We start from the raw sequence: 14,454 nt of genomic DNA, 5'->3' as shown, positions 1-14,454 counted from the left end.
GATAATCAACGAGCTGCGCTTTCAGTGTCTCCATAGAAACACTGTGTAACGAAGTTCAATGGAAAGGAGGAGGCGAGAACCAGCTTGACAATATAAATAATAGTTTAATGATTAACTTAAACAAAAAGACAAACACATGCCGGGCAGCTGCCCGTAACTCTCTTTCGAACTGCCATCTCCGGTTGCCTTTATCCCTCTCGGGCTTGATCAGCCTGATTAGGGGCTGGGTGTGCAGAATCACAGCCCGGCCATGCCCTCTGCCCTGCCACATTCCTCCCTCGTTGTCTACCTATTATTGGGGGGGGGGGGGGTGCCCTTCCGGCCCCATCTGCCAGCAGGTCATCTCCGCCTTCCTGGATCTGGGAGGGGACAAGTGGAGGGAAACAACAACAATAAAAAGAAAAGAAAAAAAAACGCGGTACTTGTACACCGTAATGGTGATGATACCAATCTAAAACAATACTAATATTTAAAAAGAGAGGGAAAGGCCAACACGGAGCGGGAGAGAGAGAGAAAAATTATAATAATTTACTCGCCGGTTCTCCGACACGCCGTAGCCTGGTCCTCGGCCACTCCTCCACCCTCTAGTGGACGACAGCCGTGCCTCCCCAGGCGGATCGGAGGCAGTCCTCCAGCCCCTGGCGGACGGAACGCCCCACTACGTTTTCAGTGGACGGAAGGGGTCTCCCCTGCCCCTGGCAGCGGTTCTCCTGCTCCAGGCGGTCAGCCAGAAGCTCCTCCCCACTCGCGATCGGCGGTTCTCTGATCCTGCCGCGTTTTAGCGGTTGGTAGGGGTGTCCTCCGCACCTGGCAGCGGTTCTCCCGCTCCAGGCGGTCGCTAGGAGCCCCTCCTCCCCTCACGGCCGGCGGCCATTCCTCCGCTCTCAGGCGGTCGGGCTCCTCCGTCCCCCGTTGAATGGCCGCGGCTGCTCCACTGGGGTGGATGGTAGTGGCGAGGACTCTACTACGGCGCATCCCACCTCCTTCCCGGGTTGCGGCACCAGTGTAATGAAGTTCAATGGAAAGGAGGAGGCGAGAACCAGCTTGACAATATAAATAATAGTTTAATGATTAACTTAAACAAAAAGACAAACACATGCCAGGCAACTGCCCGTAACACTCTTTCGAACTGCCGTCTCCGGTCGCCTTTAACCCTCCCGGGCTTGATCAGCCTGATTAGGAGCCGGGCGTGCAGAATCACGGCCCGGCCCCGCACTCCGCCCTACCACACGCTGATTACGCTCACAAAGCAACACCTGAACACACACACAGAACAAACCTGACAAACTCACTGGGGCCGTGACAAAATGACGTAGATTTTTCAGTTAACGCATCCCCTGGACCCACCTATATCTGTCACGAGCCGCAATGCATCAGTCATTATGCTACTGTGTTACTGCAGGATTAATGTGTTGCTTAAAATAGTGCAAGCAAAAACAAGACATTTCTTGTCGTGTGGCTTCCTCTGGTGGACAAACAGTAAAACAGCCTGTCTTTCTCCATATTTCTAACTGTTTCAAAAAGCAATTGTAAAAATAGCTATTTCTTCTGTTATAGCTCTGCCAAATTGATGTAATTTTGCAAGTGACCTCAGAATGTTCCTTTTTCCATCCGTTTTTTTTTTTTTTTTGACAATTGTGCTCACAGGATACAAGGTTAATCAGTTATTATGGGCCACAGCCCAAAACGTATTTGATTATATCTTCAGATCGATTTGAAATATACAAAATATTTTGATAACTTTTTGTCTGGAGGTTCTTTAGATGATGTATACCAATTTTTGTGTGAACTGAAAAAACAGCCCGTACAAAATGGTTTTTCAAAAAAAATATTTGTGATTAAAAAAGTTTTCTTGCAGGAATGGAAATCCTTGTGGCCATATTATTGGGGGCACTGGTGGATTCAGAGAAGTTACAAATTTTTTATTGTAGCCTATACGGTTCCAGAGTAATGAGCAAAAATGCAAATTAGCTAATTATGTGACTGATTGTCACAAAATTTGATATGCGGCTTTAAGCTGACACCCTACTTGTGTATAGTAATTTCCATAATCCTCAGCCATTCCCAATACAAGTTATAACATGCTGAAATTTTATTGGGCAACACTTTTTTAGTTGTAGTGCCCCCTAGAGGTGGAATTGTATGAAACTTTGCTGGCATCTTCTAAACATCCTGTTGACTGTGTACCAAGTTTGATTACGTTTGGAGTTTGTGTTGAGTAGATACTGATTAATTACTCAAATCACGTTAAACCGAAGGAATTTTATCGTTAATACCTTCAGAGCGATTTCACGTATCAAAATTCTTTTGATAACTTTTTGTCAGGAGGGTCTACAGATGATGTATACCAAATTTCGTGCCGATCGGACAAAAGATCTAGGAGGATTTAGAAAAAGTATGGTTTTCAAAAAATTCAAAATGGTGGAAAAAAATGATAAGACTTAAGTTAAATCAGAGATATATGTTTGGTATGGCTTGGCTCAAGGAATCAGAGTAACAAAAATTTGGATTCTAGCCCTTATGCTTGCAGAGATATGAACACAAATGCAAAGGTGCTTATTATAGTGCTACCTAGTGTCGGTGCAACCCACTCATAGTCTAACTTTAATTACTCTTTTAAGACCCTTTGAATGATTTATAGTTATGTGGCTCCCTCTGGTGGACAAACAATACTGCATTTTATGTTTCTTATGTTACAGCCATACCAATTTGATGAAATTTTGCACGTTACCTCAGAATGTTCTTTTGTGCATGTACACTAAGTCAATTAATCATAATAGGCCAAACCCAAAAACCTATCGGCTAATATCTTCTGAACGATTTACCATATAAAAATTCTTATGATAACCTTTTGTCAGGAATGTCTGTAGATAATGTATACAAAGTTTTGAGTGAATCGGGCAAATAGCCTAGGAAAAATTTTAGTAGAAAAATTTTTAGTTTTGGTAGAAATGTTTTTTTTTTTTTTCGCGGAAATGGAAATTCATGTGACCACATGATTTGGAGGCACTGATGGATTCACAGAAATAAAAAAATATAAATATTTTTATCCTATACAGTTCTGGAGTTAATTCAACTGCTTTGAACACAGTTGCATAATTAGGATGTAAATTTAAATTGGAGATAATATTTCTTGCAGAAATGGAAATTCAAGTGACATATGATTTGGGGGCATTGGTGGATTCAGAGACGCCACACATTTTTATTATAGCCTATAAGGTTCCAGAGATATTATCAAAAACACGAATTAGCTAATTATAGCACCACCGTGTGGCCGATTGCCACAAAATGTTATATGCGGCTTCGTGTAGATACCCTGTATAGTAATTTCCATAACCCTCGGCCATTTCCAATATGAGTTATAAGGTGCTGAAATTTGATTGGCCGTTGGTGGACATTTTTGTAATTTGTCAAATCGATTTTTTTAATAATATGTTAGCATTTGAACGAAAGAAGATGCATATTTAACTGGAACTTTGTCGCTCAAACGGCTGTAAAATTATGACAGTTTTTTAGTTATAGCACCCCCTAGGGGTGAAATTGTATGAAAGTTTGCTTACATCTTTTAAATGTCCTGTTGACTATGTGCACCGAGTTTGGTTACATTTGGAGTTTGTGTTGAGTAGATATTGATCAATTACTCAAATTGCGTTAAACCGAAGGAATTGTATCATTAATATCTTATGAACAATTTAGCCAACAGATTTGAAAAAAAACAAAACGAAAAAAGGCAAAAAAAAAAACAGACTCTTTATAACCTACAAACCTCAAAATGTCTTTATAGTTATTTGAGAACTCAATAAAAGATTTGTCAACTAAATGACAAAAAATATTTTGTCAAATGAGATGAGTCATCATTTATACTAATATTCATGTTGTTCCAAACCCAAACAACTGACTTTATTCTGTGGGAGGAACTCAAAAGGAGATATCAGGAATAATGATAGGGACTGACAGCCTTGCTTTCATTTCAGCCTCATTAGCAGCATCTAAATATATACATTTATATATTTACAATGTATTCTCATATTCCACAGAAGAAACTAAATTGTACAGGTTTTTTTTAAAAACTTGAGGGTGAGTAAATGACAGAATGTTCATTTTTAAGTTAGTCAACCCAAAGACCATGTTACAGTTTATTTAAATTTTGTATCGTACTTTCAGTTCAAGACATGACATTGTAACTTAAAAGAAATCTGACATAACAGAAAATTAAAGAATCTCATATTACACATTTTAAAAGTTGTCCTGTATTGAAGCTGGAAACAATGAGTTTAGGAGCAGGTGAGTCAAGTGCTCAAAGTTGATGGGCAGTACACAGGGGAAACATTTGAAAAAGATGGCAATAACTAATGAGTCAATTATCACTGTCAAAACACGAAGCTGTATTTTAGAAAGGGACCCTGTATTAGTACCTCCTAAAACAATCACATAAAAGTGCAAAAATGCAAAATTCTAATAAATATTACCTTACAACTGCTTTTATTAAATACATTAACATAATGTGAAACCAAATTATTGGCATAGCAGATCTTGTACACTGTGTAATATAAGATATCAATTTATGGTTTGTGCTCCTAAGATTATCTAATATGATTCATGTTTCATAAAGACACTATCTGTACTACTGATCTTTTGTAGTATCTAGCAGTGTGTCTTTTTGGATCTGCCATGTAACATTAAGAGTAAAGGTTTTGACGACACATACATACATTTCCATTAAGTAGCTAGGTTTTCAGTCAAGAAACTTGGTTACAATTAAAATAGCAGACTCATACAGTCAGCCAGGTTAGCTATAAAGCTTATGATCAGGACACTCTACAAATGGGCAATTTTTCAGCTGTTGCCATTTAACAAGACACTACACATGTTTATAACTGAGAGAAAATGATACAAACCTTAAGTCACAGTATTCCTCTGATGGCATCCGTTTCTTAGAGTTTGCGGCCTTGGAGCTTATCTGTATGTGTTTGATTCCATGCTCATGAGAGCACTGTGACTCTGGTCCTGCCATGATTGTAAAATGAAGTGTGATTGAAGATAGAACGTGCTACGATTGGTCTGAGTATTGTGGCCGTTATCTAACTGGCTTGAGTAGACGATGGGTGGAGTCCACCTGTTTGTGGATTGCCTGCAGCTCTCACACAATAAATGTTTCAGAAGTCACAAATGCACAGCAAGCGAACCACAAATGAGCTGTGTTTGTGAGTTAAAACATATATTTGTAAATCATTTTCTTATTTGCAAAAATCATTTTATTTATTTGTGATTTTACTTTATTTTTATGAAACTCCTTAAATTTAGTTGTGGATCTCATTCAATTTATTTGTGAACCATTTTTTAATTTGTGAATCTCTTTTCATTTGTATGTTAATTAGAAACAATTCTAACATACTTAAATGGTTGTTGTTCTCCATTTGGATCACTCGATTCGGTAAGTTTTACATTACGTCTCGAGAACAAAAACAGAAAACAGGCCATTAGAATCATTATGGTGCAGCCCAATGGTTGCTCAGGAAAACTGTGGATAGCATGGGAACTGAAGATTGGGTTTATATCCGTTTGGCGGAGACACATTGATGTGGCCAAGTGTAAATGGAATGTGCTTAATCAATCGGATAGCAATCCGATCAGTAAAAACGCCTGAAGTGACCAAGTGTAAATACCCCTTTAGATTCTTTAAAGTATCCATCATTTGCCAAGATAACAGCTCTGCACACTCTAGGCATTCTCTCAACCAACTTCATGAGGTGCCATCTGGGGGGGTTCTCATGTATGCTGGCCACTTGTTGGCTGCTCTTCCTTCACTGTCCATTAGTTAGAAAATCCCTTTCCCTAGAACAATATCCCTAGAGGAAATTCATTTGTAGACACAATTTATTTTTGTCTACAAACTAATTTTAAGCACTTAAGAATAAGCCTTTTAATAAAAAAGATTTAAGATCATAAGCAACATATATTAAATGTTTCCAAACTTCTGACTGGTAGTGTATATCTCCTAGTCTCCTTATCAATGCATTGTAAAAGCTTTAAGGCTTGTCTGAAATACATGTAACTTTCACTAAACCTTACATGCAACTCTAAATTTCCAAAACAGCTTTTCATGACAGAAGTGGCAACTGTTTGTCATTTTTATTATGTGAGTGTCAATTATAAGACTTTTAGCCAATGTTTGCATATATTTTAGTTAAACATAACAAGGTTATGACATTGAAAAGCATGACAAAGTGTTAAAGAAAGAAAAAAGACAGGATAATTGATTTGGATCTGGCGCTTACATTAAAATAATCCTGTTTGAAGGAACCAAAGCCTCATACTTGGGGCCAAGTGATGACAGTAAATCATAGAGCTCATTACTGCCAAACCAAGTGAGCAAATACATGTGGCAGCCAAATAGAGAGGGCCATGTGGAGCTGGTACTGCCTTTCACTTACACATGCATGGCAGAGTCCTTAAAATGAAGCCTGAATTTTAATCATGAGGAGAATACAACCCCCTTCCCAGATCAAACACACCCCCATACGCACAGATGCTCAGAGACACGCAGCGCACAGGCTTACCCACCTCACTAGGTTTTCATTGTCACCCGGGCCCTTGCAGGTGGTGCACTCGGTCCGCGAGTCATCAGCTTTGGGCCTTTTCTGCAGAGTAGACTGCCTCTGTCTGCGCTCCCGCGGCGACGGTTCCTATGGAAACGCAAGCTATTAGTGGTGAGCGCCGTGTGTTTGAATGAAGCTGGTGAGTGGAGAGGGCTGATATTGCTGTGTAAACATACACAAGCTGTCTTCCTTCATCATGCTGTCTAAATATTGGAGGTAGATGAATGAGATAGACAGTCTTAAAGGAGTGTGGGGTAAAAGGAGGAAGTCAAAACTCACCTCAATCTTCTCCTCCTCGCAGATGGACGTTCTCTTCCTTTTTTGTCCTCTGGTCCTCTGGATTAGGGAAAATGACATTTGGTGGTATCATAATAATGAACACTTCACTTTTTAAAGACAACAAATTAGATTCTTATTAAAGCTAGTGGCTTTGAGATTCATGTATTTTAGATGAGTCATATAATTCAATTAATAAGGCTTAAACTCTTAACATGGGACATAAAAAAAAATAAAAACAATAAAATCAATAACAAATCCTATAAAATTCTCATTGAAAAGTATTCCACCAAGAAATAAGTGCGTACAAAAAAGAGCTAATGAAAAATTATGGAAGCCCTAAAGTGCAAGGTGAAAAAGAAAAAGAAATAACGTCAAAGCAATATGACTCATCTTAATGAAAAGTTATGTCATATTTCTATGCTTCCTACTTTATATTTAATGGAAATGGAATTGTTGGGGTTGTTTTAAAATAGCAAAACAATTGAATACATTACACATAATGTTACAACTGCAAAAATCTATGGTTAGAAACAAAAGATAATTAAAATTAGCTGCCCATTAGTTGCAAATTAAATTATAAACATAAACCAAACTAGACCGAACCCCCCCCAAAAAAGAGAAAACAATCAGATGGACAGGAAAAATAAAGACGGCAAAATGACCACAGAAGCACGTCAATAATAGAAACAGGCCATATATCAAATAAAAGTTGTTGCAATTTGATGCATCAGGTGCTTGCTGCATAAACAGCTACATTGACTGTAATGGTGCCAATCTAGTTTGGTTGCGTTTAACATAGTTTTTAACCAGGGGTGTCCAAACTATGGTCCGCGAGCCAACTGCTCCGATGCAGTTGAGGTTTTTAGAAATAGAATAAAATTTGGCCTGCTATTGGGAAATTATATGTTGGAAATTCATATTCTGAACACTAGATGACGCTATCACATAGGCCTACAGACATTTCACAGCGCATTGTCTCGACTAGTGTATACTCTTTGCAGTCGCCATCATCTTTATCCACTGACAGGAGTATGGAAAACTCTAGATTTCCAGGTATGGAGAGTCACGCAAAAAGAATGATACATTTGTAATAGGACTGGTATCAGGTCAGTTACTTTGTCCATGTATTCATTCTTGTTAAAATTTCATGAGCATGATTAAAACTTAAAATTAGCCACAGAATATAAAGATGATGTAATAGTGGCAATCTAGTAGCACCTACGCCCCCCCCCCCCCCCGCTACTACATCTAAATACATTTTTAGAGCACGCTAGTGTGTCTTGCGCCGTTCTGTTGTCATGACGAGCTCGCTGCTGCACTGCACACAACAACAAACCCAGTGTGAGAGAGACGTGAACAAATGACTCTTTTGAACAGGGGCTTTTTCATGAATCACCCGAAAAGAACTGAGGGTTTGCACTCAGGAGCTCAGGTTAGTTTGAATCAGATTCACTTTCTCAGCGAATCAGCCATCAGTGAGTTCACAACTAGAAGCGCAGACATTTCAAAATAAGAGTCCCAAGTGTATTTCAGGCTTATTTTTAATTAAAAGTCCCATATTGTGTACCACCACAATACTTTTTTTCTTCTTCTAGTAATGACTGATTGGGATAAACATCAGGGATTTCATTCAATTTGCACTCTTGTTGTCTCTGTGTCTGGGCCATCCAGCAACTGTAAAGAAAGATTAAGGCAATATTTTAAAACAATTTAAATTATATATATACTTAGGACAATTGAGGGAATTGTACACAACTATTACACAAGGTGCAAACATTCATTGATGCTCAAGAAGACAACACACTTCTATATGCATACTATACTTTATGTAAATATCTGTAATGTAGATTCTGAAGAGCAGATCTTTTCTTTTATCTTATATTTGTATAAATTATGAAAGGGGTGTGAACATTTGAGACAAAAGGGAATGCAAACTTATCTTCTCAACAATATTTTCTGTTTATTAAACCTCCGATTAATGGGTTATCAGCTGTCTTCCTTTTTTTTGGCTTTCTATCTTGTTTCTGAACAGCAGTCTAAATCGAGCAATTCTGTGATTTGGCTCCTTAATGTTTCAGTTTAGGAGCCAATGGCTCCTAAGTCATTTTTTTAGTCTGGAGCCCTGCCCTAGTCTAAACAATAGCTCACTTAGATTGAAATAACTGAAGTCATAAAAATAATAATAAAAAATAAAATCACCATGCACTTCGGGGCTTTAATAAAAACATGTAAAATTAGATTTGAAAAGCCGCTCAGTTAGGTGGATTGTATGTTAATGTGATGCTGTTCAAGCCCTGTGGCACTAAGCTGAACAGAACAAAGTTTACGCTCTCCATGAGTAAACAGCTCATATATAGCAGCTGGTGACTTGCAGCTCACTGTAGCTGCTACAGATGTCAAACAGTGGTGCTTCCCTCTAATCCAAATCTCTCATTCTGTCCCCCCCTTGTGTAACATAGAGGGATTCAATCCCTTTGTTTAGAGCCCAGACCACAGCCCCAACCACAGCTCCACTCTATCCGGATATAAGGCCATTCCGCAATTGGGTCACCCCTGACTGTTAAATTGGATTTTTGTGTGTGCCATGAAACGAGATTGAGAATCCAAACTCATCCTCCATTGTGCTCTCTGCTTTTTCACAAAGAGACACATTTTTATTTTCATTTTTCTCATCTACCATCGGGAGGTCAACTCTTCATCTCCATCAGTGATAAAAAAAATAAATAAAAAAAGCGATGTGCAAATCAAATCAAACTTCTCCACCTTAATAAAAATGGGCATATGACTGTGCCAAGCTGGGGCTTTTTAAAAAGGGGAAGAAAAAATGACAACATATTTAAACAGATTGTGAAAACAATTCCATCTGTCGCCTTTGGCTTGCCACCACACAGCAGATGGAACACTTATTATAAATGCTAACTGCTTCCACACTGGCAATTGGCACTTAAATGCCTCTGCCACTTCTGCCTTGATGGTGGCACCAAACAAAGGCACTCGTTTATTTCATTATTCCTTCATTACGGCAGAATCGATTAAGGTAATCTATTAAAGGCTAGATCAGAGGAGAGCCTGTGCCGATAAACTCAGATTCATTCTAAATGTAATGGTAAAGTACTGTAAACAGCGTGAAAGGCTGACACAAACAAATATCTGCACTCGGAAAAGGACAGTCGAGACGACTCGGCTAAATCCAAATTTTTAATTAAGAACCTCACATTGCTGCATCTTAAAAAAAAAAAAAAAAAAAAAAAAAAACATTGAATCAATTTTCACATGATTGGAAAAACTATTGGTGCATTTTAGATGCAACTTAATAGTGTACGGTACTGCTGTAATTCAAAGAAAGCTAATGGCTTACAATTCTTGAAAAAAAGAAGCAAAATAATACTCCGAAAGCTGTCTTCTTGTCACTGCTTAATGAGGAATACCATTTGATCAGGAAAAAAAAAAAGTAGTTAGATACAATATAAGTGCAGAAAACTAAAGTACTATTTGGCCTAAATGGTGGAGATAGAGGTAATAATGAAAAACAAAACAATATATATTTTTCACTTAAAGGGGTTACTTAAATACAAAACGGTCCACTCCCATGTAACATCTGTATCATATATGGATCCTACCTTTAAAGTATATGGGATTTTTCACTCTTATTATGTCCTGCAAGTGAAAATGGTATATTCAATCTAGTGCTGTCAGTCGATTAAAATGTTTAGTTGCGATTAATCGCATAATTTTTCATAGTTAATCACGATTAATCACACATTTTGAAAGTGCTGAAATTTGACTCTAAATATACTTCTTTTTGTGTCAAAATGTATTTAGTTCCTTCTTAGGAAAGAAGAAAAAAATCAAAAAACAATATGTAACAATATAATGCTTTATTAGAGCATTATATATAGCAGAGACTCTGTGAGCTCACTCGATTTCCAGCTTGTGGCCTGTTATGTCGAGCAGACTCGGGAAGAACTCGTCTAGGAATTTCACCATATCTCTGCCCTCCTCATGCTCAGGAATTCCAGCAATTCTGACATTATTCCTGCGGCTTCTATTCTCAAGATCTTCAAGCTTTTCAAGAACACGTTCCAAATCAACTTTGGTCGCAGGCGGATTAGCGGTTAATTCCCTCTCTGAAGACTCCAAATAATCGATTGGTTTCTCAGCATCCGACACTCTTGTAACTAACTCAGAGAATTTTATTTCCATCGCCGTAATCAATCGACGTATTACAGCGAGATCCTCCAAATCAGCAAGAAACTTCATCATCATCACCGACATGTTGGACAACTGACGCTGGATCACCTCTCCCGCCGCGCCATCCAAATCGAGTCCCCGGTCTGCAGGCCTATCGGGGCTTTCATCCTGAACACGTAAGTGTCTTTTAACGTCTCTAGAGCCCGATGATTTTGACTTCTTTGCCATGTTTTACCTCAAAGAGCAAATGTGTAACTGGGTGTATCGAGTTTCACCAGATTATAACATAAGAATAATAAAAAAATTAGCAAAGTGCGCAGAGCTCATCGTTCACACATCTGCTTCTTGCATGGCATCACGTGACCTCTCTTAAATAATACTCTTTAAATACAGCGGTTGGTGTGGAGTAGTTAAAAACTGAAGTTCTTTTAAACTCATATGTGGACTGATAGCTCAGTGGCTGTGCACTTGTGTCAACTGATACTGTCTTTTCCTGCAAATTGCGGGTTTGAGATCAGCTTTACTTATCTTATTGTCTGTATGGATACATGTACAAAGTAAACTACATCCAGCAGATTCACAAAAAGCAATTTTGCGCTGTGGCTGCTACTGACACTGCATCCTGTAAGATTATTGTTGGTCATTTGTTCATATTATACAGTGTATATTTTTTTACATGGTATCTGACTTATATTTGTCGCCACGATTGTGTTTTAAAGGTAAAATCATTGGCGATACAGCTGCATAGGGCAATTGTATTGCGACACGTGTAAATAACAAACATGACGCCTGAGAAAGATGTGTTCTGCTTGCTACACTTTATTTCCAAATGTTCCACAGTTGCTGGTGTGTTTATTATTTTATTTTCATCATGCCTGTCGCCGCTTGTAGGGGTTCCCTCTACGTCATTCTCCGGTGTAACGGTTTATCTGGGGTGAGTTCTGAATAAACTTACTACATAATGTTAGCATCCTTGTACAGATGCAAATAAGCGGTATAATTAACTTGAACGGCAGAAAGACAAAATAAAATCTTACAGAGGAAGGAGATTCGATCTGGTTCAAAAACAACATGATCAGCGCAACTTCACACAGCGTTATCAGTTTGAGCTATTAGGCGCATGTTCAAATGATGTTTCTTTATTCGGTCTGAAATGGTGCACATTATCAAGCAATGTTAACAGCATGTTAACTTCTGCTTCACGTTCACAATATAATGGTCTTATCAGATTATGACATTGTATGAAATCTGAACGTCTTTTTCTCGTCGAAAAGCTGCTCCCAAATATTATGCGACATTATAAAATCAATCAGTAATTGAATGAACAACAAACTGCCAGAATTAATAAAGCCCTACTGTTTTTTTCAATGTATGCTGCTAATGTAATCGACCATGTTCTTGCCTATGCAGTCCCCACTGCACCTTTTTCAGCTCAAACAAATGGTTTAAACACCTCCTCCCCCCGTCGAGTTAAGGTATGAATCGCTGAAGCTCTGGGTGAAATTATGTCTTTTAAAAATGTTTCTAGAAACATGTCTCTATAAAAAGTGTTAAAAGGGTTCTAAAGTCCTAAATAATACACTAAACCGATTGGAACATGGATCTGGCCTGATGTCCTCTTCAGATAAAATAACCATAGTATCACCATGGTATTTTGTAGTAAAATAATTGTAACCACAAAATTAAACATGGTTACTATCTTAACACCATATTACTGTAGTAACACCATCTATGTTTTCTGCCAAAAATTCACGGTTACTACAATATTACTATAGTTAAACTACCTTTATATTATTTTTTTATTTATTTATAAATAGAAATATTATAAGAGTGGAGTCAAGAAACAGAATGGGAAAAACAATACGCCACATGCAGAACCGAACCTGGTTGCACAGACACAGGCACACCGATATTACACTCCACGCAATTGGAGCGACACTCTCAATGCACTTTGTGTATTTCAATGTTGCCAATAGACTACTGGGGTTACATATGAAAGCAAATAATCACTCCAAAAAATAATCAATAATATCAAGCTTTGGGGCAACACTTGTTAACAGCAAATATTAACTACTAATAAAATACTACAACAGATAATGAATAACAAAGCTTGTAACTAACAGGTTTGAACAGCATATTGTTTCTTGCTATCACACGTGTAGCGTAAAACTCAAACGCATGCATTGAGACAAATATTATACAAATAATGTGGTCACAGAACTAACTTCCACCCAAATTCATGTAATGGAAAATTGTGATTATTTTTCAAATATTTAATTTGATAAGTATTCTGCTCCCATAAATACTGATTCTGTTCACTTTTTCTTTCATTTTTATTGCCAGGAGAATATAACATAATATGACACAATGGTATACATATAAATTAATTCACATTTGATGATCCTGTTTAAAAATAGGCACATTAAAATAAAGCACAGGTTTAGAGTCTTAACAGTTTTTGGAAGTCACAATTGTTTGAATATGCGGTCTAATGATGCTCGCTCATAACGTCTGTGCGTATGTATTAAAATACTCACAAATGATAATTATCTCTAATGAAATGTGAATGCATAAATGTAAACAAATAACTCTCCACGAGACGTCCTTGTGATCGCTGAATGCTGCAGTTAAGTCTTTATCATACATCTCCATTGCAACGTTTAGCCCCAAAAAAAACAAACAAACAAAAAAAGTCTGTTGGGGGGGGGGGGCAATAATCAAAACAAGCAAGTACATCCCCCCCATTATTTATACCATGATCAATGTAAACATGTATATGCTTCACACTGCAACCCTCCCAATATTCAAGCCAAATCTATACCCTTGGAGTTAAGAAAAATAAAGTAATAGTGAATAGCAAAATGTGCTCAGTCTCTCAAATTATGCATAAAGCTTTTCAAGTCCAATAAAAAGTTGACAAAATTTCAGTTTGTGTCAGTTATGAGAGCCATTTAAGTTGTGCAGAAGGGCCAGTATTCAGAGGTAGTGTAACAGTGCAGCACATCAGCGGACAGTGCTGTGGCTGAACACCACTTACTTCTGAACAGAGGTGCAGCGGGAGGTCGATAAGCTAGCCTAAATAAATCAGAACACAGTTTTACAAGGGTTTGCTATGACCACACCGGCTGTTTAAGGGCATTAAAGATGCAAAGTAGGGCTCCTTTCAGCCTCTGCCACACTCTAAAGTGCAAGTGAAGATAAATTCTGCAATAAAGCATCTTCCTCTGGCTGTGTTTAGCTGGATCTACAGAAGAGAGCGAAAAATAAAAGCCTTTTAATCCAGCTGCTCTCAGCTAAAGGCTTCGCCTCACTTCTGGGTATGCGTCTCGGAGACTAAAGGGAAAACAAATTAACCCTGCCGCTCAAATGCAAGCACACACTCAAA

At 38.1% G+C, this 14,454-nt stretch overlaps 1 protein-coding gene across 4 annotated transcripts in view; it reads right to left on the bottom strand.

The window, feature by feature from the left end:
• Positions 1-14,454, bottom strand: part of LOC127425322 (PHD finger protein 14) — a 145,305-nt gene that overhangs the window by 58,636 nt on the left and 72,215 nt on the right. For 2 of the 4 annotated variants that reach the window (XM_051671172.1, XM_051671174.1), the window contains exons 15-16: positions 6,879-6,935; positions 6,565-6,686 (exon numbers count right to left, since the gene is read on the bottom strand). In XM_051671172.1, coding sequence (XP_051527132.1) covers positions 6,565-6,686; positions 6,879-6,935 — 179 coding nt within the window. Of the gene's footprint in view, positions 1-273; positions 360-6,564; positions 6,687-6,878; positions 6,936-8,148; positions 8,553-14,454 lie in introns of those variants that run through there. The other 2 variants (XM_051671173.1, XM_051671175.1) reach the window with 2 other exon arrangements.

This window comes from Myxocyprinus asiaticus, chromosome 34 (assembly GCF_019703515.2).
Source record: "Myxocyprinus asiaticus isolate MX2 ecotype Aquarium Trade chromosome 34, UBuf_Myxa_2, whole genome shotgun sequence".
NCBI classification, from domain to species: domain Eukaryota; kingdom Metazoa; phylum Chordata; class Actinopteri; order Cypriniformes; family Catostomidae; genus Myxocyprinus; species Myxocyprinus asiaticus.
This window is presented reverse-complemented; position numbering and strand designations above follow the sequence as displayed.